General features: G+C 40.9%; 3 protein-coding genes across 3 annotated transcripts in view; all 3 read right to left on the bottom strand.

Annotated features, from left to right (window-relative positions):
* Positions 1-25,099, bottom strand: part of LOC138620366 (nuclear transport factor 2-like) — a 396,989-nt gene that overhangs the window by 3,143 nt on the left and 368,747 nt on the right. The window lies entirely within an intron of this gene.
* Positions 1,508-6,332, bottom strand: bloc1s4 (biogenesis of lysosomal organelles complex-1, subunit 4, cappuccino). Its single transcript, XM_069696836.1, has 5 exons — positions 5,988-6,332; positions 4,175-4,246; positions 3,959-4,060; positions 3,456-3,590; positions 1,508-3,242 (listed from the first exon to the last, which is right to left on the bottom strand). The coding sequence occupies exons 1-5, from the start codon at positions 6,297-6,299 to the stop codon at positions 3,144-3,146; spliced, it is 720 nt and encodes a 239-aa protein (XP_069552937.1). The 5' UTR covers positions 6,300-6,332; the 3' UTR covers positions 1,508-3,143.
* The window catches only part of pard6gb (par-6 family cell polarity regulator gamma b), a 33,610-nt gene continuing 16,489 nt past the window's right edge, over positions 7,979-25,099 (bottom strand). Inside the window, exon 3 of the mRNA XM_069697410.1 lies at positions 7,979-10,023. Within this exon, the coding sequence (XP_069553511.1) occupies positions 8,927-10,023 (1,097 nt within the window). The 3' untranslated portion in view covers positions 7,979-8,926. The remainder of the gene's footprint in view (positions 10,024-25,099) is intronic.

Below are 25,099 nucleotides of genomic sequence, written 5' to 3'. Positions count from 1 at the left end.
TTGCTTTCTGAAAAGTAACCAGTAACTAAAGCTGTCATACAAATGTACACAAATACATATATCTGAATTTGGACTTAAGTACAGTATTTGATTAAAATGTTTTTAGTTATGTAACAGACTGTCTTATGTTTACTATGTAGTTTGCAGTGGAGATGAAATGTCCCCTCGGGGTTGCCGTAGAGGCCGAGGAAAAGTGGTTTGTGAGGAACTTCCGCCTCTATTCTTGTGCATTAGGAATAATAAAGCGAGGACTCGTGGGCCGAACCTCGAGTATCCGATTATTACTTTGTTATAAGTGCCCCGTTAAGTGAACCCAGGACGCTCGGTTAAAGTTTCTTTTCACCACTGCCAGTCACCTCCAAACGCCTTCATGCGTCCAGCACTACCTGAAAAACTGAACTCGGGGCAATAAATTACAAAGCGGAAAAAAAAGCATTCGACTTCATGCCTCGAAGTGATGCATGCTGGACTTACAACAATGCATGATGGTTAGAAATGTTGTCTGACTTTAGCCGGCGCTGCAAAACGTCACGACGTCACATGATATTAAAACCTCGCGGGAGCGAAGCGGATGCAGTTTTGTGAATCAGGCGCTGCAGCTGCTCTTTTCCGGGTGCACCGGGTCAGAACCTCCTCTGTGAAGACACTCTGTCCTGATTTTTAACTTTCACCGACACGTATGACGTCATGTAGACCTTCAGAGCAGTCTTCTCCTGTAATTATCTTTCCTAATTTATTGATCTGCTCCTTCTGAAGATCAGGTTTTACATCTGGACACAGACACATCCAGAAAAAAAAAAGCTGTAAAAAGAGGTTGTTTCTATTAAACATACTTAGATTTAATTTACACTGATGTAAACTGTCTGGTCTGTACATTTTAGAGGGCAACATATATGGATGAATAAACAGTGTCAGCTCATCAGTCTGAAATATTGAGGTTTTCACTGATACTCTTAGAATAACAAACGACAGAACAGGTTTTTCACAGAGTTATGTGAACAAGCTGCTGCTGAGACAGAGCTGGACAGATTTTGATGTGTTGGCATGTTGCTTATTGCTGATGAAATATTTCATGGTACAAACAGACAGGCAGGTAAGATGATCTATGTTGTTGTAAGTTTCTGTTGTAAGGACCTCGCTGTGTTCAGAGCCCCGACATGGCTTATGTTGTTATTTGGAGCTGTATATTAATAATAGAAATAAGCTTCAGTAAAAATGAAAGGCAAACACTGCAAGATCAGCCATTGTTGTCAATTTAGGCACACTACCTGAAGTAGAAAGGGTGTAGAATCAGAAAGCAGGATAGTATAGATCAATCAGAAAGCAGGATTGAATAGACCAATTACAAAGCAGGATAGGATGGACCAATGGGAAAACAGGAAAGATGAGCCCAATCAAAAAGCAGGATAGTATAGATCAATCGGAAAGCAGGATAGAATGGACCAATTACAAAGCAGGATAGAATGGACCAATCAGACAGTGGGTAAAATAGACCAATCGGAGGAGAGAAACTGCGGCCGCCTCATTTCTGCCAGGTTTTAATATTGTGACAAACGCACCCAAGGTGTCCGACTTGACAGGCGCAGTTGAAGATAGACTGTAGGTAAAAAACACATAGACTGCATAGAAAGAAAAGAAATAGTAATAGGACCTACGAAGACAAATGTTTTCATATCAGTCATTCTGCACTAATGTAATACACAGAGCTGTCTCGCTATTTGTCTGCATCCGCACAGAAAATAGTAACTCCATCAAACTGCAGGACTTGGCACCAGACAGCAGAAAATCTTCATTTAGAGTTGGAGAAAAAAAAGACATGTTTCATAGAAAACATTTTGACTTGTCACAAATAATAAAAATAACACTGCCCTGCAAACATTTGCAGATCGTTATTCAGCAGACATATGAGGGGCAACTTTCTGCAATTGTTGGTTAGTGAATGACCAGACACATAGCCTTTTTTTTTTTTTAACATAAAATCCCTCTTTTGTTACAATCCCTCCACCGCAATTCAACAGGGAAACGTGTGGAGAAACTAAAGGGAATTTTAAAATGAAAACACTGAAGCCTCAAACTGGCTCTAGTAGAAATGGATGTTTCAGCGTTCATGAGTGCCTGACTAAAGACAGACCTGAAAAAGACATACCTGAAGAAGTAAAGTAAAAAAAAAAAGTGAACCAAATTAAATAATAACAACAATAGCAATACATTTGTATTTTGTTTACCACATGACATGCGACAAAGAACTTGTGTCAAATAATTTTTAATGATTATTTTTTTGAATACCAAAACTGACATGTAAATGAAACATCTTTAACAACTATTTTGGCAAATAATCAATCATAGCTGTGATCATTATTGACTAAACTTTGTTGGAAGGGTAAGGCCCACATCACCTCACCTCTAAGGTACAGCTTCATCCCTGGCACCAAATTTTTGTTCATTACATCGTTAAGTTTGTGAAACTAAACTCATCTACTGAATAGTGTGCTTATCTCTTTTCAAGGGTCAAATATGTATTCCCATGTCAGTGATACCACCATAGCCAGAAACTTAAGGCTGGAACTAAAGTGAATATTTTGAGATGGAAGACATTAAATGCTTAACTGGATAAGGTCACTATTGCTTGGGGAGAGTGATGAGACATACAGAAATGCAGATCAGTTCATAACAGCGTGCAAGTCTTTACAAAACACAAACTACAGGATTATAATTTATAAAAAAAAGATGGGTAATTCTTCATGTATTGTATCTAAGGATCTTTATAGCAACTCCTGTTGTACCTTCTTTACAGTGTCCTATTGGCAAGTGGGATGAATCTGTCCTCCAGACTTGTGTCAAATCTAACATCTGATATTGTTTTCTTCACAATTTGTGAAATAAAGACCCATCTAGGCACTTTTAAAATCATTTTGCTATAGTTCAGTGCTTGTTAGTGCCAGGAGAAGGACACCCAAAAAAATGCAGAACGTCTTCACCCTCGTGAGTTCCAGTGACTTGTTCAGAAAGGCTACTATTGCTTTGTTGAGGCCACCATACCAACAGATCCTCTCGCAATGGATGGCAGTAAAAGTTGTTTGTACCATTTCACCCAACAGGCCTCTGAGGTTAGAACCAAGTATTGTTTCAAATGTTCTGGTGTGTCACTGCTCTGGCTGTGATGTGAAAAAATCATCTGCCCGGAACACGCTGGGGACCTCTTGATGCTGTTGTGATGCTGGTCTTCTAGGGCTGCCTGGTTTCTGTAAGCGAAGGGACACGAAATGAACTTAGTTTTCCAATGACACTGCATGAGTGGAATTACAACTGATTTGCAGGATTTCAAATGATTTGTCGAAAAAGGGTCTCTGTTCAATCCTGCAGCACAAATACAAAACTCTTTGTTTTTTTTTTCATCCATTGGTACGAATAAAGCAAAAATGACAACGAAAAAAAGTGCACAAGTGGGCCCTTACGTTTAAAAAGCCGGGGACACTCATTGTGCGGAGGATCTTCTTGAAAGCTCCCGGTATTGTTCCAAGTTCTCCCTCTGCCTGCGCGACCTGCTCCTCCATTGCATTGACATTGGCTCCCACCATCTTTACAAAGGCCTGCAGGCAGGCAGAGAAAAGAGTGAACAAGTTGTTGTTACAAAAAAGGAAAGAAAAAATATACAGAAGAACATCCTGACAAATGTACCATGATGGCCCTTTACATGAGGAAATAGACCTCATACCTCACCAAAACATAGATTTACGAAAACAGGAAATGTTTATTCTTTATTAGTTAATTATGAATAAAAACACTGCACACAAATCCTGTTTATGTCACGCCACATCTTATGTTACATTCAATTCAGAATTTTTGCTAATGTTGCTTGCAGTTGGCCTAAACCACATGACGCCTTTCACTAGATCAAATGTGCATTATAAAAACAATGACTCCATATTTTTTATAAAGCACTTCATGGTTCACTTACCTCTAACTTATCAATTCTTCCGTATATTTGTCTCATTTCATCAGACTTCTGCTGGATTTGAGGTAGGTTTTCATTCACTATCTGGGAGGTATCATTACGGATCTGGAGACGAAACACAAAAGAACGCAAGAACGAGACAATGTATGCATATAATTCAAATGATTAGATATAGGATATAGATAAGCCTTTATAGCTTCATAACTTGACTTAGCTTACCATATCGAGCATACCAACAAACTCGTCTACTCTTGTCAGCATTTCTTCCAAGCTTTTCTCCAAGCACAAGATCTGGAGAAGAAATGAATACATACCAAAATGACTGTAAAATGTCACACGCATACAAACTCCATGGAAAATAAAGCTACTGATAACATGTCAAATAAACTAAAATAATCTCAAACTTATGTGACAGTTTCTGTGCTTCAAACAAAGTGTGTGAGGGATAATCCCAGGGTCCAAACACAGGGGCCTTTGTCTTCCTACGGGGCCGGCTGGCTCACTCAGCTCCTTTATAAATTGTCTGGTATGACGCACATCCACTTAATGTCAACTCAGGAATGACAGTGAAGCTGGTTAGTCAGACATCCTAAGTAAAACTTCCTGTCCATGGCTACAAATATAGAAAACTGTTGAAGATGAAGATAAATAACAACTTTTGGAGTTGTCTGAATCTGGGGGCTCAGACACAGTTTATTTTTTATTTTTATATGTTAGAATGAGTTTTACTTGTTACTTGTACATTGTGAGCCAGAAAACAGGTGTGGACTCAGTCGAACCATCGGATGACTTTTGACTTTGAAAAGCAATACTGTACAGACTTAGTTTGTACTTCAACAACAGTTATTTGCAACTTAACTTGAGACTGAATCAGCCTTCACAAAGCAAAGAGAGGCATTAAAAACACAGCGCGTGACTTATAATAGTAACCTGTTGATAATTTTCTCGATTAATTGACAAGCGTCTTTACAAATGTCAGAAAATGGTAGAAAATGTCGACCAGTGTGAAGCTTAAAATATCTTGTTGTTTTACGGAACAACAGTCCACAGCCAAAAGATATTCACTTCATTATCATAGAGGACTAAGGGAACCAGAAAATAAACACATTTAAGATGCTGGAATCAAGAGAATTTGAACATTTCCTTCACTAACAAATAATTAGTAGGTTATCAAAACAGTTGGGTGATTAATTTTCTGCCTATCAACTCATCATTTAATCATCTAATCATTGGTGCTCTACTTGTAAATGCTCCACAGGAATAACACGCTTGGACACACCTTGTTATTTTACTCTGAAATATTACAAAGTCTATTCTAAATACAATATGGATGGTGGACTTCAGTATGGCTCAACTTCCAAAAACACAGCCACACAAGACATGATGGAGGTGTTTCCCCAGTCTGAGTAGTGCTCCTCATGATTACGTTTACATGTAACATTTGTGGAACACATTTTTTTTTTAATTTTCTACAATGGTTAAAAAAAAAAAAAAAAAAAAAAAAGTTTAAACGTGATTGTAAAGTGTACATAAAAAGGGTAAAGGGTACAATAATGGCTTTTTTTTTTTAAATTTTTTTAAAAGTTGACAAACTTTGGGATTTGTAATTGACTTGCTGGACTTCACTTAGGACTTCAGAGTTAAAGTGTCAGCAGCAAACTGCAGGTGTTTTAATGGTGAAACCCAGTGACGGAAAACAACAACAACAACAACCATTTCACTGCCTCAATGTTGCTTAGCAACCAATTTACCTGCACTCGGTTAAAGTAACGTAACGGTGAAAATACAAAGAGAAGTTACCGACTGGTTGAGAACAAATAAGCAGTTTATCCACTTCATTTGGAGGTCAAACTCCAAGCGGACCACCTGAAATAATCTCCAGGAAATCTGTGACTGGGTGAGTGCGAGATTTCACTCCCGTAAATAGTACAGACACCTCATCAACAACAACAAAAAAAGCTAACGTCAACAGAGCTGGTTGGTTCCGTGCAGTTCCTGTTTTACACGAGTCTCGGGGGAGAACAGCACAAACCTCTTCTCCGGCTGTCGCCCTGATGTAGGAGGAGTAGTTGAGGGCGGTGTGTCTCAGGACCTCATCGTCCCGCTCTGGGTCGCGCTGCTCGGTTGACCCGGGCTCCCCTGCTTCGTCGAGACTCGGGCTTTGAGGAACAGCTGCTGCTCCGAAGCTGGGGCTCTGCGACAAGGTGCCGCTGCTGAGGATTTCGCTCACCATGGACAAGCTGCTCGCGCTTTGAGACACGATGCCGCTGTCTCGGCTTATCTCAGCGCTGGACTCCTCCAGGGGAGACAGCAGGCCCACCCTGTCGATCCGATGATGGTCCATCTCGCCTCTTTCTCTGAGCTACTGCCGTGTTTTGCCTTGTCAACTGACTGGGATCACGTGGGTTGCACAGCGGACGGTAGCTCTGAAGGGTCAAAACCTGTCGCAACCGCACAACTAGCCTTTTAAACTTCACGGTTTCTCTCTTCTTGGCCCCACTGACTGTAAATCGTCGCGTATAAACACGTACAAATGAATAGAGAGTAAAAAACGAAATACATTTTGCGAAACAATAAGCATGTAAAACACAGAAAGATGGTCGCAAACACTGATTTAAATCAACAATATTATGTTGTTGTTTTTTTTTTTTAAAGCTACTACTGTAACAGTTGTTAATGAAAGGGTTAAAAAGAGATCCAATTAATATGCACGTAATCTGCATATAAAAAAAATGATGGTATGTCTGATAATGATAATAATTTATTAATATCATGATTAAAACGGTTGGCTTCCTCTTGCAATGCAAGTCAATATTTTCACATTTCAGGACATGTCATTGCAATCTCGGCCAGCAGATGGCAGCCAGAATTACTGAATGACAATGGATTTCAGTGCTCCAATGCAGAGGCATAAACTCCATGTGGTTAAAAAGGTTTATTATACCTCCCAACAGTCAAACTATGTAGTTATTATTGTTGTATAATATATAAGGAGTTTCTGTCAAATTAGTTTATTTGGAGAGGAGATGTAGCAGTAAATTCCCCTTGATACAATTGACATAGTATATAATGATATATATTTGGAAAAGATGCCATAAAAGAAACATAAAGGTGGTATTAAAGTGGCAACCCCTTGTATATTTAGCCCAACAAAATGTGAATTTCTTCATTTTATTTTTCATTGATCTTTAACAAGACTGTCATCTTCTAATCAATTTACACTTGCATCCTAAATTATCATCTGAACATCTGTGTCGCATGTGAAGCATGTTGTACTTTCACACATTAGTGCTTCAAGTGTTATTAGCTTCTTAGTATTTCTTTCTGCAAGAACCTACTGCATGTGTCCTTTCTCTGCTGATAAAATGACACTGATAGCAAAGATTGATTGTGTGAGTCAGGATTTTAGGTCTCCCACTAAACCAACAATCTGTTTATTGGCTGCATAGTCTAGTTGGGTGTCAAGGATCTATTAGCTGTTTGAGCAGTGTGGCATCCTGAGTAAATGCCGCAGACAAACATTCATTAGCAGAGAGGTGAAAGAAGTTTTCTGCTGTTGGAGGACTGACACGCAGCATTGGCTGTAGTCAAAGCCAGATAAAGATAAAGACTAGTTGTGCTTGACTGAAGGAATTCAACCTTTATCTTCCCTTTGTGATGTCTACAGAAAATGATTTAGTGAAACTTGACCTTAATGTCTTACCCTTCCATTCAACCCTGCCTCCAACAGGCATCGGCTTGTCGCATTAGCGTGTAGATTTACATTACTGGAATGAGGTTGAAGTGACAGTGAAGTAGTCCGATAGCTTAATTACTTATGATCTTTGAGTGGTCCTTAGTGTTGTGTTACCGAGGGGAAAATATCTTAATTTGGCTTCAGTATAATAACAACTTCCAGACATTACCAATGAGAGCAAAGTCATACCCCTTATGCCATGTTTTATCTTTAGGAGTTTCTGGTTTATTGATACTGCTTCAGACTTCAGTCTTCAGACTATCAGCCATGACTCCAGAGTAGAGCTTCACACTTGTAGTTTTCAGGTGCCTATCCAAAAACCACCCCTTAAACCGGGTTATGAAGCTGAGCCCAACATGCATCTATTGTCTGTTTAGTAGCTACGACATTTTGGTGAAGCAAAGTACTTTACAGCGAATTTATTGACCAACAACAGTGACTACGTGATTAAATTAGAGCTTTAAAATGTGATTGAACTACAACAAATATCAGACTTGAATTTGTCACTGAAACATTACCATCCACTCATTTCCATCTCACCAAGTAGTCCAAGTTGTTTATATCTGTTATTGATATCTTGCATGTTTAATAGTTGTGGATATGAACTGAACAGGTAGAACAGACATACATTTAATTGACAGCTTTTAAAATTACACAATCCAATGCAATAACTGCTGAACCAAAACATCACATTTCCAGTTTGCATAATTGTGAGACAGAATAATTTATTGAAACAGATACAAGGATTTGATCACAATCATCAATGCATAAAAGACCTATTAAAAAAAAACATTCTACACAGCATTTATCAGAATATAAGAAATATAGATTTACTCTTAAAAAACATCCACAAGCAACCCCAAGTTGGTCCCGGTAATAAGAATGAAAGGATCTTAATAAAAAAATGGTCACTAAGAAACGATATCAGGCTGTAGGTACATTCAGAACTCTAGGATACAGTGGACTTGCCTAAAAACAGTTATTTGTTCTGATGCATATTACAAACATACAAATCTTTTTATGTAAGACAAAGAGGACTTTTAAAAATACAAGAAATATATACAATACATTTTCCTTGTTGGCAACTTTCTATTATCAATTATCTCATAAAAAACAAACAGAAGTTACACAATTAGTATCTGGCAAAAAACACTCGCGCTCATATTCATCTGGTGTTCCAGTTTAGTCTCTGAGCAGCTGGGATGTTTGCGTGTCTGTGTACGTCTTTTTAAGTATTATAGAGTAATGACGGTGCCATCCTCCTCCACCCCTCCCCTGGGAAGTGCAAGACTGTGCCGTGGGTCCGTTTTCATTGAGCTGAGAATTTTGTGCAGACTGCCGTTGCTGTGGCGGAGGGCTGGGTTGCTGCTGTGATGCAGAGGCTGTACGTGGTGATGACTGTGTTGAGACTGTTGGTGTGGGGGGTGCTGAAGGTTCAGGTCTCTGTGGAGCTGGTAGCTAAGGCTGCTGTGTTGGTGGTGGTGGTGGTGTTGGTGGTGGTGGTGGTGGGACCCTCCATTGAGACTCGGCTGGGAGTGGAAGGAGGCAGTGGAAACTACCGATGATGGACGTGTGGGGGGGCTCGGCGGTGCCACCGGGCCTGAAGCCGCTGTCGGAGTCTGCTGGTGCGTGCGAGACACGCTGGATGCCAGAGAAGCATTCGACCTCTGAGATGGCCGCTTGAGGCTGCTCTCGATGACAATATCTGCCTCCTCGTCACTCTCCAGGTCGTCTTGGTAACCGTGCGCTCCAGAAGACGTCACCCCTGCCGAGGCCACCGACAAACTTGGGTATCCAGTTGACCCGCTGCTGTCAGACGACTGGCCTGAGCTGCCAGAGATCCTGCTGCTCCGGACCACGTTGTTGCGCTGGTTCACCGGCTTCACTGTCACGATGAGGTTGTGACTGTTGGCGATCATCATATCTGTCACCTGATCTAAAGACTTTCCCGTCACTTCAATGCCATTCACCTCCAGCACCTCGTCATTTACCGCCAACAGCCCGGTGCTCTCTGCCAACCCTCCGGGCACCAGGCGAGATATGAAGATACCCGGGACCTTCTCCAGGCCGTGAGGTGTCACCCGCACGCTGGTTCCATCTCGGATGTAAAAGCCCAGGGGTTTGTCTGAGCCGTATCGATACAGTCGGACACGGCGGTGAGATTCAGGTAGGATGTCCACATCGATGATGGAGGAGACGGGCCGGAAGTCCTGCGGCATGCCGATGCGGATGTGAGGACGCTTGCGGTTGACATCGTTGTTGCGCAGCGCGACCACTGCCTTCTTTTTACGAGTTATTGTGTTGGTGCCAAAGTTAGCATAGTCGACCTCTTCTGCAAAGAAAAAAAAAAAAAGAGAGAGAGAGAAGTAATAAATAAGAGGTTTCCTCCTTATTAATGTGCAGGCAACACAGGTTTAAAACTTTCTTTCTTTCATGTGTTTCGTCCTCTGTGTAAAAGCACCGAAAGGCACAACATGGATGAAAGAGGAAGATTTCTATACTATAAGTATGAAACCTGTACATGATCTCTGCAGTATTCACCACATCTTTAAATCAAACCACCTGCCTTACAAACTCAGTAACCTTTGTTCAGACTATGCACAGATGTGGTTGAAGCAATTTTTCCTGTGAAGGACAAGATAATTATTCATATAGTTTTCATTCCAGATGTGAAACAACGGTTTTGTTGCCTGAGAGCTGATTGAGTCTGTAAGTAGTCAAGAGTGAACATTTTTAGAAAGACGAATTCAAATTTAAGAAAAATTACACTTGAACATGTCAACTAGATTTACACACTGCTACTACTGACAAACTGAGTGTGTGTATAAAACTGCTGAGTTTGCAGAGCATGCCTGTGCCGACAGAGGTGACCCACCCTTCTGCTACCAGGCAGCAGCTGCAGAGATTCTCAGTTTGCATACCTGCCCCCAGATACACAGGCACATACATGTACTATCCTTCATACAAACGTAGAACTCGTGGCATCAAACAATGAAGTACTCATTAAAGTACTCGTATTCAAAATGACATACCCACTGCCACAGATGAACTTGGATAAACTAGAAGAATAAACATGACAGGATAAAGGCAGTCGTTACCAACTTTTGGATTGGGGCTGTTTTTGAGGGCGTTGCTTTAATTATGAAGGATATATTTGCAATGATGCAGCACAACTGTGCAGTATTAAACAAAACTAGCATTGTTACATCAGCATTTGTAAAAAAAAAAAAAAAAAAAAAAAAAAAGTTTAGTTCAAGAAAAGTCAGCCTTTTTATTTTATATTTCATACGGTTTAATTTAGATTTTTGACACTTGATGGGCATCACCAGTTTAAACTTGTTTAAAAAGCCTATAATTCAAGATAAATATGCCTTTAATTTATTCATTTTTGTAGCTTTAGTTGCACTTTTCATGCAACTTTTTATGTTTATTTAATGTTTTTAACAGTGCTGTCCTATTTTTACATGAAAAAAATTTGAATGGCTTAAAAATGTCAAAATTTTGGGTCGAGACTTCATGATGAACGGAAAATGCAGCTCCTGAGGTCAGACTAGTTGAGAACCGCGGCTCTAGGGTGTCATGCTAAAAACTAAATGAGTGCATTCATTGAGTTGTGTTTCAGTTGAAGGACAGTGCGAGCTAGAGAGAAAAAAAAATTGCGCTCCATGGTGAATAAATAACTTGATAGCTCTCTAATCTTCCCTTCTCAGGCTGACAGGAAATCTGGACACAGTAAACCCTGATGTGACAGGAAGTGGTGTCCCCAGGCGGGAGCATCGGCTCCTGCACTTGCATGATGATGAGTCATGCTTGCCCTGCTGTTTGGGACACTTTGTTTTTTATCAAATTGCTGTGTATATTGGTGGTCTGTGCCTCAATGGGTGAGCGCACGGTAATTTTGGCCCCGTCTTTAAACAACGAAATAAATTTGGAGTCTCTGAGCAGAGCCAGCTGGCTAGCCGTCCCTCCAGCTCCCTATGCAGTGCTGACTCATCAGTGATATATGTTGTCTTCCCCCACCACCTCCTGCTCCCTGAGCAGAGTGTTGACAAAGCAAAGGCATATACTACAAAAGAAAAGACAATGGATATAGAGGGTCTGTGTGCTCGCTGTCAGGTGAGAAGAGGCAGCGTGTGGACGTCGGCAGTTGACCGCAGCACACGTGGAATTGGCAAAGACTAAATAGTGGAAAACGAGAAACATGACAAAGTAGGAATGATAAATGAGTGGTAGTGAAACGGTAGATTGACGTGTCTTGGCTCAGCATAAAGAAATGTTGTCAAGCGCTCAGACTTGAGCCCAGCTGCTGTGCCAGAGGTGCCTGATAAAGAAATGCAACGGGGCTGCTTCAAAATGAGCTTTTTTTAAATAATAATAAAAAATAAAAAAAATATTCCATTTATAGCAAAACCGTCTGATTATAATCAAGCTTAAAGTGCATGGTGTTCTTAGTTTTCTGAGCATGTTGTGGCAGAAGCTGATTTGATTGAATCCAGACAAGGCATTTGCTACAGGGCTGGAATTTCTGCCACAAGTGCAAGTCTCCCTGATCGGAACCATATTGTAGGGGATTGCAGCAGAGTCTCATTAAAGGTTTTTGGTGCAACACCCTGCTTCCACACCCTCACCTCGGTCTGAAACCAACGCCACACCACATAACTGGGGTGTGTGGTAGGAGGACAGATGATCTTTCAGTGAGAAATCCAATGTGTACAACTATAATTGTGCTTTCTGTGTGTAATATCTCACAGCTGTTCAGCAAAACCCCGTAAGACACATCTGTTGGTGTCGTTTGTTTTAAGAAACCTACAAATTCAGAGACATGGGGTGTGTCTGATCTATCCAGGGGCAATAACTGAAGAGGAAAGTTTAGTTAAGATGAGCAGGAGTTTGGGGCACAGTGCTCATTACACTATTGTGTGCACAACCACAATCCACCAGGAAAACTACATTTTAAAAAGTCTGTGGTTAAAGTCTGCTCCAGTGACGTCTTCTATTTACAGCAGGGTTATTTCTCTCCTCCTTCCTCTAAATGCAACACCAGCCACTTGAGATCATACAGGCAAATCATCAGTATCAGCACAAAAGGAACATTTCTACAGATGTGATAAAATTGCACTTTAATTATGCCTTAAATGCTGGGTAATTGAAAGAAAATGTTCAATGCCATAACTCCTTTGTGCGGGTGCGCACGCTGCATGACGTCATCAAGTCTCTAAGAGGCTATTTGTAATGATTGTCTCAGGGAAAGCATCATTCAAACATGTTTAAGGTAGGGATGAGCATTTTAAGCAAAAATACTTTTTAATACTAATTACTATTCTGGCAACGAGATGACCATTATTCCAACTTACTATGTCTTGTGACAAAGCTAGCCATTGATTGTTGACCTGTAGATGGACCGTCTGCTCAGTACCTCGCTCTCAGAAGACTGTGCTCAGCTGTAGTATACTTATGTTATGCTGGCTTTACCTGGCAGACTACTTTTTGGTTATTTCACAGCATCACTTGTTTTACCCAAGACGGTAGTAATGTGTTCTTCTCCTCTTCTTTTTGTTGGCAGTTGGCAAACAGCTTTTAGTGGCATTACTGCCACCTTCTGGTGGTAAATGATTTGACTTTTCAGTTTTTAATGACTCTTTAAAAATACAAAAATCATGGCCTATCCCTAGTTTAAATAGAATGAAGCTTACAGTTTTGTTTGAAAGAAATCGTGACGTAAAAATAAATATGGCAAGTTTTACAGTGCAAGTTAATGTAGTTTTCTCATTATGCCCTGTGAATGTGTACACGTTGAAAAGCTTTTTTTGTCTGCATCTTCCAGCGGGCCATCACAATAAGAGAAGGTTTAATAATATATTAATTCCACAACAAGAGAGACTTGATGTTCTCTGCTATTAGGTTAGAAGGAATATATGTGTATATCGGTGTCAGTAACCGACCAAAAGAGTTGGAACATATCACCATTTCGGATATTGATTAAAAAGTCGTGTTCTAGGGCAAACCCAATGTAATCCAAATGATGTAATCACACGTGTGCTAACTCTATAAGGATGGCTGTTTACCTCGCTAAAACGCCAATTACCTTTCTGGATAATTACCAAACATCAAGTACCGTCACATAGTTTTATGGAAGAAGGTGAGCCAAGTCAGTAAGAAAGAAGGCATTTAGACAACAACCAAAACAGCCGCAGGTGATGCAGATACACTGCTACTTCCTGCTCCCATTCTTTAAACCCTGACGTCATTTTATGCTCTGAAAAACAGAAATCCTATATATAGAACCTTTAAGCACACGATAGTCCAACAATTAATAAATAATGGAACAGCTGATTGACAGAAAACTAATTGGCATTCATTATTAACCAGTAAATTTAGAAAATAATCAATAGATGAAATGATGAAAATAATTGTGAGCTGCCTTCCATAACAAGTGTGGCTGGAGCATCAGGAGATTGCAGTATTTGGAGAGGCCAAACAAATTAAGATGTCAAGTCAGAGAAGCAGACTGTGTCTGCAAAACCCTGTCTGTCTAAGTGTGTCTGCAGGCCTCAGGTATTATATTCACAACCGGTGCATTAAGTAAACTATAAAGGGTTTTTCCATTGTAAAGGACTATAGTCTCTGCTACAGCAGTGCACCAGAAGAGAAGAGGAAGAAGAAAAACAAAAAACACACTCCATAATAGAAATTGTGTATAATGGTGAACACAGTTTTTCTTTAAGAACTATTAAAGACTTTCAGATAAATGTAACTGCAGTCGAGGCTAATGCAAGAAAATTACCATCCTCTTTTAAATTATAGATGAAAAAAAAAAAAGACTTTCCTAAACCAAACCGATCTCATAAAGGTCCATGATTACTTCAAAGAAATAAGGATGAACTATCAGGTGTCACAGCGTTCTTGTTCTGAAGAAGTGTAGGACACACACACACACACACACACACACACACACACACACACACACACACACACACACACACACACACACACACACACACACACACACACACACACACACACACACACACACACACACACACACGCACACACACACGCTCACACACAAAGTGAGCATGTTCCAGCCAATCACACAATGGTTATTGTAACAACTCCTGACAAACCTAATCCCTGCTGCTACACTGAAGCATGATGGGTAAGCCAATGTGAACCCGTTGATCAAAGTGTCGGGTCACTGCCAGGCATCTGCAGGCTCAACAACACCTCAGAACTAAAGCCTATTAGAAGAACTTGATGTTTCAATTAGCTGTTACTCCTTATTTCCACACTGCAATTTACTATCAAGGATAATTTACTGATCACAGTGTGGAATGATATCAATTAAGGTGAAAAACAAATCGAGGAAGGCGTACTGTGTGTAGAGGCTGCATGAGCACAGCAGCTGTTTGCATTTACTCTAAACTTCACTTTGTTGTAAACTTCAAGGTCAGGGAATTCCACAAAAAAAAAAAAAAAAAAAAAATCCAGCCATTTAATAGTGAGGCTAAATGCTGACAGAGATGGAAAAAACATTTTCAACAGCATCTGAGGTAAAGAGTATCAGTAAGGGGAATATGAGAGCTCTGGCACAGCTTGGTGGATAAAGAAATATCTAAAACTGACAGTGGGATTTCAAAGTTGCTATGTTTTCTCCCCTTGTAAACCTAAATCCTTTCTTGTTCTACTGGCTGTATTTAGGGATACTGGACCTAAAACCCTGGGACGCCAGAAAACACCACCTAACGTGGCTCCAACACTTGCGAGGTCAGGGGACGAGGTCAGAGGTGAGAAGACCGCTTCTGGATGACTTCGACATTCTGCTCTGTGCTGAAGTGTGGCTGCCTGCTTGTCTGCACCCTCCGACACCGGAGGAATGTGGTGGTAAATGCAGTTGGCGATATCGCCGAACAGGTTGGAGCTCTGCATAACTTCTAGATCCAGGCTGCTTCGACCTAAAGCAACCAGCTATTACTAACTTGCAACGACACCGTTTAGATAATGTGATCTAGCGCTATTTTGTAAATGTTTTTTTTTTTTAATTTTTTTATGAGAACTACCCGAATCCTAAAGTTTTGTGTTGGGGGAAAAAAAAAAAAGACCAATGAGAAGCTAGTTCGCAAACTGGTTTCTGTCTGGTTCTCAGTTGCTATTAAACGTGTCATGCTGTTCTTAAGCTCGCGTAAACAAGGAAAAAGAGGAAAAATAGTCTTTGTTCCACTGAACCCCACCTCTACTTGACGAAAGCTGTGAAAAGAAGGCATTTCTTTAAAGTTCTACTGCTTTTCCAGCGTCTCTCATAAAAACCAGGAATCCAACGAGTTTTATGATCAACCATTAGGACCTCTCGGCACACTTGTTCCTGGCAGGTCTTCTAACACTCGACCCAACTGTAAACAGAGAGTGAGGACGAAGCCAAAAAAACACACTTCCGTTCAGAGGCAGTCTTTCAAATCCTTTCTAAATTTTGTGTGCGATATAAAGTGAGCGATACGCAGGAATAAAAGGAGAGAATTAATCAACAGGGAATTTCTTTTGTGTGTGTGTGTGTGTAAACTACTCTGTAAGCACTAAAATGGTGGGCTGTTGTAGACAAACAGACGTTATCTCCTGTGGCTACACTTGAGTGAAAATGTAACAGCAGAGGCACCACAATCGCATAAAAGAAGTTCAGACTAATGTTTTAAGAGGCGTTCGGGGCCAACGGCGTGCGTGAGATTTCACACGGGGCATTGTGAAAATTGGTGCAGTATGTTAAATATTTTTGTTGTACCTGTGCTGGCACAGAAGACACTGCACGGACGGGAAAAACACAAACTACAATAGAATGCTAACAGAAAGAATTGAAATGCTAGTAACATAAAAAAAAAATACACTACTTTATTACCATTCAGCAGCATACGGTTTATCAAAAGACGGACAAATATTACTACTTTAATACATAACTATCGCGGAAAGCCTTGTTATGATGTGTACGTGGGACTTGGGTTGAAGGCGACGGCATCAACAGCCTGCTAACAGCTTTAGCGGCGGCCCCTCAGGGGTGTGACCCCTGGTAATGATATTTTTACCCATTGATCTGACCCAGACTCCAGCAGCCCAATTGAGAAACTTTACAAACATAAAATCCTTTGAAACTGCTTCACAGAAGCAATGATTACTGCACTAACACCAGAGCGTGCAAAAAACCCCACCAGATTACAGTTGGTAATTTAAATATGAAATGTTTTTTTCATATTTAACCACCTAACCTGATTGCTCATATGCACTTGCATACACACTAAAAACCCCCCCCAAAAAAAAACTATGCTGCTTATAACTTGTTCCCGCCGTCTGAAAGTGGCCAAATTACAGCAGGTTTAAAAGAACAAATCGGCACAGTCCCCTTTTCCAGCTAAAGATATGCCCACACTAATGTGTTCGTTCTAAAATGGCATTTTAAAACTAAAACGATCTAATCTCTGTCAGTACAAACAAGTGGTTTAGCACCGCTTCACCGTTTACATCACGTGATCGTTCACGACACTGGGCATGCCACCCAAAGCTGTGGATACACCGTGTTTGGTGAGGCATCACGTTCTGTGAAAGGCAGTGGTGGTTCTGTAGTGGTGAGAGTGTTGGAGTAACAACGTGGACGCGGTAAAGAGCAACTGGGAAGTGCAAAAGGTCAGACCTCCGAATGGCAAAATATACCTGGACGCCAGTCGAACTAGGAATATTCAACGAGGAATTTTAGGAAGTGGTAATAGGAAGAAACGTACTTGCTTCGAGGTGTCAGACCTGGTTAGCTTAGCCTACCTCGTTTTCTAGCTGTGTTAAATGTTAAATTGAGGCAGTGCATCAAAACATGTAGAAATGTTGTGTACAAATAATATTGACCTCCTGAGTTTTATTTTGTCCCCGTGTTGGTTTACCTGGATTGGTTGGATATGTTGTTGGTCACTTTTCTGTATTTTGACAGCAGAAATTGAGCACACTTTCAGGTAGCCTCCATGTTGCATGTTTCTGAACTCTCTTAGCTCGGAAGTAGAAGGTTTCCAAAAAGAAACTTTTCTAAACTCCCAGCTGCCTTAATGAATGATAGAAGAGTGGATCTGGTGTGCCACCGAATGCAGTGCAACACCGTCGCTCATATAATAGCTTGCTTCCTGAGCATGTAGGCAGTAGCTACATGCTCTATGTTGAATTTACCCGTGGTTGTCAAGGTCATTGTTGTCTGTATTAATGTTGGATTAGTGTGGACACGGGGCATAAAGCTAAAGCTTCATGTTTCCTGCCATGTCAAAATCTATTTTTATGGCTTGAGGAACGTCTCCAACTTCTTGAAACTAAATAATTGGAAACCTCATTGGATTATTTTAAAGTTCATCATTACAAATAGGGCTGTTTTGTTTCGCTAATGAAAAGTTTAGAACTTTGGAGCATTTTTAACAAGACAGCTATGATGTATATTCATCATCTTACTCCTATACAGCAGTAGCCTATAACCTCCAGCCTGTTGCTCTGTTTACAGCAGATCCAGCTACAAGTCCATCTATGCATGTGACATTCCTGCGCCCCCAACAACCCCCTCCAGCCCCCATCATGCTCTTCGTCCGAGCGTAACAAAGTGCTTAGTGACAGGGGAGACCATAATCACTGGAGAGAGGGGGAGACAAGGCACATAGAGAGAATAGTGAATAGTGCTAGACCCTGCTGCCTTTTGCATTAGGTCACTGGATGCTGTGGCAGTGGGCTTCATTCCTGGGCCCCACAGCCCCCCCCCGTCCCCCCCCACACACACACACACATATATATATATAGCTGGAAGCTCCTCACTTTCGAAACCACCAGGAATATGGCATAAATAGGACAGATGAAACATCCCATGACAGCAAAGAGCCTTACAGGACAAAACAAGACAGCCCAGTACAATGCAGTATAGTAAACGTGTGTGTCCACTCAAACATTTTTCCCTTTTAGCATTAGAAAAGACATGATTTAATGAAATCCAGGGCGCTTTGTACTGTTTTCTCCTCATAGCGTGGGCTCAGAAATAGCTGGTTTTAAGGACGCTCCAGTGGTTTCATACAACACATCCAAATTTAGCAGAATGAGCTGAATAAACAAATTTCTACATCACGAAAACCCCAAACCAGGATTTCTCTTCTAAAGCAAGATGCAGTGCCTTTTAGTTGACCAGTCAGAGTTTCACCTTTGTCAATATAAAAAGCAAGCTGCAAATGTATGAAACAAAATAATCTGTATTCTTGGACATATCTGCTCCTCCCCACTGAAGATGGCTGGGAAGTCTATCTGTGTGTTTATAGGCTGACTGTTGCCAAGATTTTTCAACTAACACTAACATGGAAAAAAGAATCCAGACAGAATAAAGAACTTTTTTTAAACATGCAAACATATTTCACATTCTTGCAGGGGTGGTTGAGGCAGAGCCCGGGTGGAAATTTGGAGGAGCTCGATAAACGTACGTGGTTTTAATCGACAGCTCCGCTGAAGGTTTGAGTAGGAGCTTACTGGAAGTTTCTGTGATCCTGTGCATGCTGTGTTATGCTAGGTGCATAGGAAAGATTAAACATACAGGCAGCGGTGGAAAGTAGCTGAGTATATTTACTCGAGAACTGTACTGTGCTTTAAGTATTCCCATGTTATATTACTTTATAATTCACTTAATTTCAGAGTGAAAATTGCACTTTTTTAATTCACTACATTACATAAAATACACATCTTTGCAGAGAAACAATAAAACGCTGCTTACACATTATTGCAAATGACAATACAACTCTTAAAAGGAGCCATTCTGTATAACTTATTTCGTTTTTCTTCAAAACATTTGAACTGCATGACTTTTGCTTTGTATTTTACATGGTAGTAATACTACTTTCTCTAAAGTAAAGAAGTTGTTTCACTTATGTGTACACACAGACACAAGCATTACTGCATTCACTTTCATGTGAACTCCTTTAACCTGCTCATTCCGCAAAGATAGTAGCAGGAGGAGCTTTGAGTCTCATGCAGACTTCCTAACAGACTTCAAAGACCTACAATCACTGTTAAGACTGCATTAGTAAAGAAAAGAGAGCCTGGGATCATAGAAAATGAAGGAGAGTCAGGTGAGAGTGGGGTGAAATTGTCTGCAAATGGAAAAAATAGTTTCGCCTCCTGACAAAACCAGACAAGGCTCTGAAACCTTTGCATGTATTTTACAGTAGATGGTGGGTAGCGCTTTGCATGCTCCCGGTCCATTCCTTCACTGCTTTCAGTCCTTTAACTAGCAGTAACTGCTGCGGCACACAGAGGCCCGGCTGCACATCTGGGACATGTTAAAAAGGAGCTGCCTGATCTGCTCCATGCTGGCTGGGCCTGTGGGGTGGGGTGTGGAGAGAGTCACAGGTTTGAGATTCGCTGCAGGTATCATCCACCCCCCATCACGCACACACACGCGCACACACGCACGCACACACGCACACACGCACACACGCACACACACACACACTGCCCCCAGTAAGTTTATGAATGTAGATGTTAGGGCTATATCACAAGGGAGCCAGAGGTTAATGGGGAAAGAAAGAAGGCAGTACCGGAGTGTGTGTGCTCGTACATAAGCAGATTAATCTGTGTTTGTGTGGAGGAGGGAGCGGGGGGGGGAAACATCAAAGAGGGAGGACAAGGAGAGCAATGCAGCAGACAGGTCTTGCATTCCTCCACCTTTTCAAAAGGAACAATCTACACTCCATCAAGTGTTGTAAAGTGCTGTTGGGGGTTCACTAACTTTACTTCCTCCATCTTTCTCTCCAGTATACAGCGAACTGCTGCTTCTGGTTTTAATCCAGCTGCCTCTCTGCTGGTCATATGCATGCTTCCAAGCCCGAAAACACATGCTGTTGATTTAAGCTCCCCAAAGTCTCCACTGCCATCTGGCCCACAGGTACCCGCACTGCTTTCACTGCTCACTACCCATGTGAAGATATAAATATAAGTAGTCACTGTGGAATATGGAGTTAATGGAAGTCCTGGACTCTTTACTTAGCAAGAGATATACTGGTGGGACAATGAACAGAGAACTATGAAGAGTATTAAAGAACATTAAAACACAAGTCCCGCAACCATTTGATAAATAAGATATTTTAGAGGCATTTTGGCACAGAAGAGATCAAGAGAAACAAGTCACAGCAGCAGAATTGGAGCCGAGTCCGTGCCACCTGTTTGGCCTTCTGTTTATGAGGCCTGTTGAGCTATTAGGTAAGTGTGTTCGTAAGAGAGAAGGTAAGACATCAGGAAACATAGTGACTCTAAATGCCCCCTAAACTTTGAGGAACACAAGATATTGTTTCCTGATAAAACCAGTCTGTCTGTCTGTATCCACCGTCTCTTGTACACAAACAATGCTCTACTACAAGAAAGTCACTCAGAGGAGATAACGAAATAACACTTGCAGTATAAACTTTCGATTCCTCTCCAACACTCACAAACCCAAACAGAGGCTTATCAGCCTTCAGCCTCTTTGACCGTCAAATAATTTTGAAAGAGCCCCAGGCTGAAAAGATTTGCTTGTCAACTAGATTTGCTTCGCATTGCTTAATAGAGAGAACAACGTTTATGAGTCCTGTGTGCATATTAATCAGAAGATAATGTTTCAAATATGGATGCCGCAGCTAAGTAAGTACAAATTCTGAAATATGGATGCGACACACACATCTTCAACCCGACACCACAGAAGATCTAAACAATCAGGTGAATACCCAAGATTAGTTTTACCAATTTAGTATCAAACTAAATGTGAAATATGGTCACAATCTCACCTTCTCTTCCAGCAATATGGTGTTGAATAATGGACAGAAAAGTGTTTTGGCAGAACATTTTGATGTCACAGTGAAGTTGACCTTTTATCCTGTTAGTATTTGTGTAAAATGTCATAATTAGCTAATGAATTATTGATTTATGGCTACAAACTTATTTTGTGAGGCCACACTGACCTGATCAGTTCATCCTCAAGTCCAAGTGAATGTTTGTGCCAAATTTAAAGAAATTCCCCCAAAGCATTCCTGAGATATCACGTTCACATGAATGAGACAGACGGACAACCCAAAAACATGATGCCTCTGGCCACGGCTGTCACCAGCATGGAGGCATAGTAATAAATCTACAAGTGAAAAGAATGCAGTGGTTGCTGCGGAGGGTGGGGGACCTGAAATATTCTCTATATTGTCAAACCCATCTGAATTTGGACCACAGAGATTTGCAAAAACATATTTTTGTCTTAGTAGACAGCGCTCCAACGTGGGAGCGTCTTAACAAAATCTGGAAGCCAGACACAGGAACGGACACATCTAAATACTGTAAGTTTATGCAATATTATACTTTACTAATAAACAATTGACTTGTTAGGCTTTCTGGTTTGCATGTGTTTGTATATTTTGTGTGTTCCAGCCATTCATACACACATAGTACTGTGTAGAGATCTTCTCTGGTCCAAAATGCTGTACCTCATCCAAAATCAAGCTGTGGAAAACCTCCATGATCCGGAGGCAATTTAATCTGGATAGACACCCTATCCAATCCAAAAATGTGGTCGAGCCAAACACGCCCAAATACAGAGACAAGACCTGCAGCAGCATGAGGTGTCATCAATTAACAAACAGCACTATCAATATCCTCAAAATGAATGGAAACTCATGGAACCAACTGTAAAACATTATGTAACAGACAATGCAAACAACATTTTTTAATTCCAATGAGTAATTGTCTTTTAGATTAACACCACACACTTTTTTATAAGGGCTACTGATTTCCTAAAGTATTTCCTGCTGATAACAATGACACACAAAGACCTAAAGAGGTTAAATGAGACAAGACCTGATTAGACTTGATATAATTTGGACCCGAGTCTAATCTTAGTACCTCAAAACCACAAATGAACTCTGCAAGACCTCTACTGCTGTTTATTTATAACATTCACCTTCATCCCTACCAACCTTTTGGCACTGATCTGATCTTAAGTCACTTTCTAATCTCATCAACTGCATGTGATAGACAACAAGCATATTTAGGAGGATTATGGTGTCTCTGGCTCACTCACACACACACACACACACACACACACACACACACACACACACACACACACACACACACACACACACACACACACACACACGCTGTGGATGTGACATTGAAAGAAACAGGTGAGGAAATGAGTCAAAGAAGTGAACACGTATGCAAACATGCTAAAATTTGTAGTTTTTTTGTGAATTGTTGAAAATTAACAAGTCATCATAATACCTTAGGGCCAAATTCGATTTTGCTTGTGGTAAACTGCCGGCTTTAAGGAAAAGACGAAGCGAGACTGAGAAAGGGCTATCTTCAGAGAGGACATCTTGCTGAGAAGGTCTTACATTTACTCACAGGAAAAGTGATCCTTTGTTATGAAGCTGCCTCTGGAGACATTTGCTTCATTCACACCGTGGGCAAGGAAAATAACTCATCACGTTACAGCACGATTAATGAGTGGCCAACAAAAATGTTGTTTCACATGCTGAATGAGATCATTTTTATCTGAGCAGACAAGTACATGGTCACGCATCCACCTTGCCTCAGACGTATAATGTGCTTTGTTTCCAAACAGCAAATAACACATATTATTAACATGCTCATAATCTGTTAATTATTTTCTTTATTAATAGACTTATCTTCAAAAAGTTGATCTTCAAAATTTTGGAAAATGGTGAATAATGTCCACCGGTGCAGCGTAAAATGTCTTGTTTTATCTCGACCAACAAAAAGATATTCAATGTATTATCATGAAGGACTAAAAGGAACTAGAATATTCACATTTAAGAAGCTGTCATTGGTCAAATCTTTGCATTTTTTCATAAAAAATTCAAAACAACGAATCTATTATCCAGAAAAATGGCGATTATTTTTCTGTCGATCAACTAATCGGTTAGCCAACTTATTATTGCAGCTCTGCTATGTTTAGCAACAAATAAATATAATAGTTTTGGCTAAAAAAATAATCTTCTTGTCCACTTCTATTGTTTATCCAGTGAACTTTCTGAATCCTCAGCATAAGATTTGCATGTGTGCTGAACCCTGCCACTGAGCATCCTCATTGAGCTCTGGTCAATCATGAACAAGGGTCAATGAAAAGCCCCTTCCTGGGTCTCCAGGTGAGGGGCCCCCCATTCCCAGAGTGTGATTGGGATAATCTTTTGCAAGCTCAGACAGGCCTCTCCCATCATCCCCTACACCTGAAACACCAACTCCCTCTCTTACACAACCACACAGCAGAACAGAACACTTCCTGTGTGTGGTGACACATATCCTTGGTTCTTCCTGCTCCTGCTTTGCACCGCTGACTCCATTTGTAGGTTACTTTATCTTGTCTCTGGAGCGAAATCACAACCCTCTCACACACACACACACACACACACACACACACACACACACACACACACACACACACACACACACACACACACACACTCACACTCACAATGTCAAAACTGTCTGTGGGAGTGTTTCCACATGAGCTGTCAGTGTCCATTGTTTCAGGGAGTCTCTAGGACACAATTCATATCAGGACAAGAGTCAGGGCTCATTCCTCCCCTCCTCCGTTCTTTTCCTTCCTCTCCCATCCTGAACTGCTGAGTTGGCCTGATTCAACCACCAACTCCTGGCCCACATGTTTGGAGAAGGGGGAGGGAGGGTGGGAGAATGGGCAGTATCTTCTCACGGTGTGTCTGTCTATTCCTGCCAGCCGTGTCCGAGTCATTTCAGGAGTTCATAAGATAGCAAACTCTGGTGAAGAGCAGGGCTTTAGGTCAAAACTTAATTATAGTTTGACAATTTCAAGCTGAAGTCATCCAAAATGGGCTCGATGACAAACAGTTAACCAGACCTTTATGTGACTGTGACTAAAAGCTATTTGAGACGGGAGGATGTTTTTGACTGTCTTCACTCCTCCTTCCTTTCTCCATGTTTAAAGATGCATTCCAGACTGCTATTCAAGGCCATCTTCTCATGCAGCAAAGCAAAACATTCCAAACAAACATCCAATGACTAATTGATAATCCAAGAACAATCAATTATACTGAGGACACTTCACAAGAAATGCGGTGTAGATGCGGCTTGTGATTCACTTAGATGTTGAATGAAGTGTGCAGTGGCTGCTGCCGGGCTCACTGCCAGCTCTGGTGATTTGGTGATGACCAATCACAAAAAAACTTCAAGCTCAATTCTAGCCAATCAAATCAGTCCAGAGCATGCTGTAACAACTGCCAGAGCTTGTGGGTGGGTGGGTGGGGGAGAGAGGGGTGGGCACGGCTTGCCTCATTGTTTTAGCCTCATGACCTATATAAGGCTATACACTGTCTTCATTTTGCTGTAATTTTTCCCATAGTTCTTTGACATCA

This window comes from Brachyistius frenatus, unplaced genomic scaffold, assembly GCF_029030835.1.
Source record: "Brachyistius frenatus isolate BFR_SWC_R1_liver_20210118 unplaced genomic scaffold, ASM2903083v1 Contig_2, whole genome shotgun sequence".
In the NCBI taxonomy this organism is placed as follows: domain Eukaryota; kingdom Metazoa; phylum Chordata; class Actinopteri; family Embiotocidae; genus Brachyistius; species Brachyistius frenatus.
Note: the sequence above shows the minus strand (reverse complement) of the source record. Positions and strands in the feature narration are given on the sequence as shown.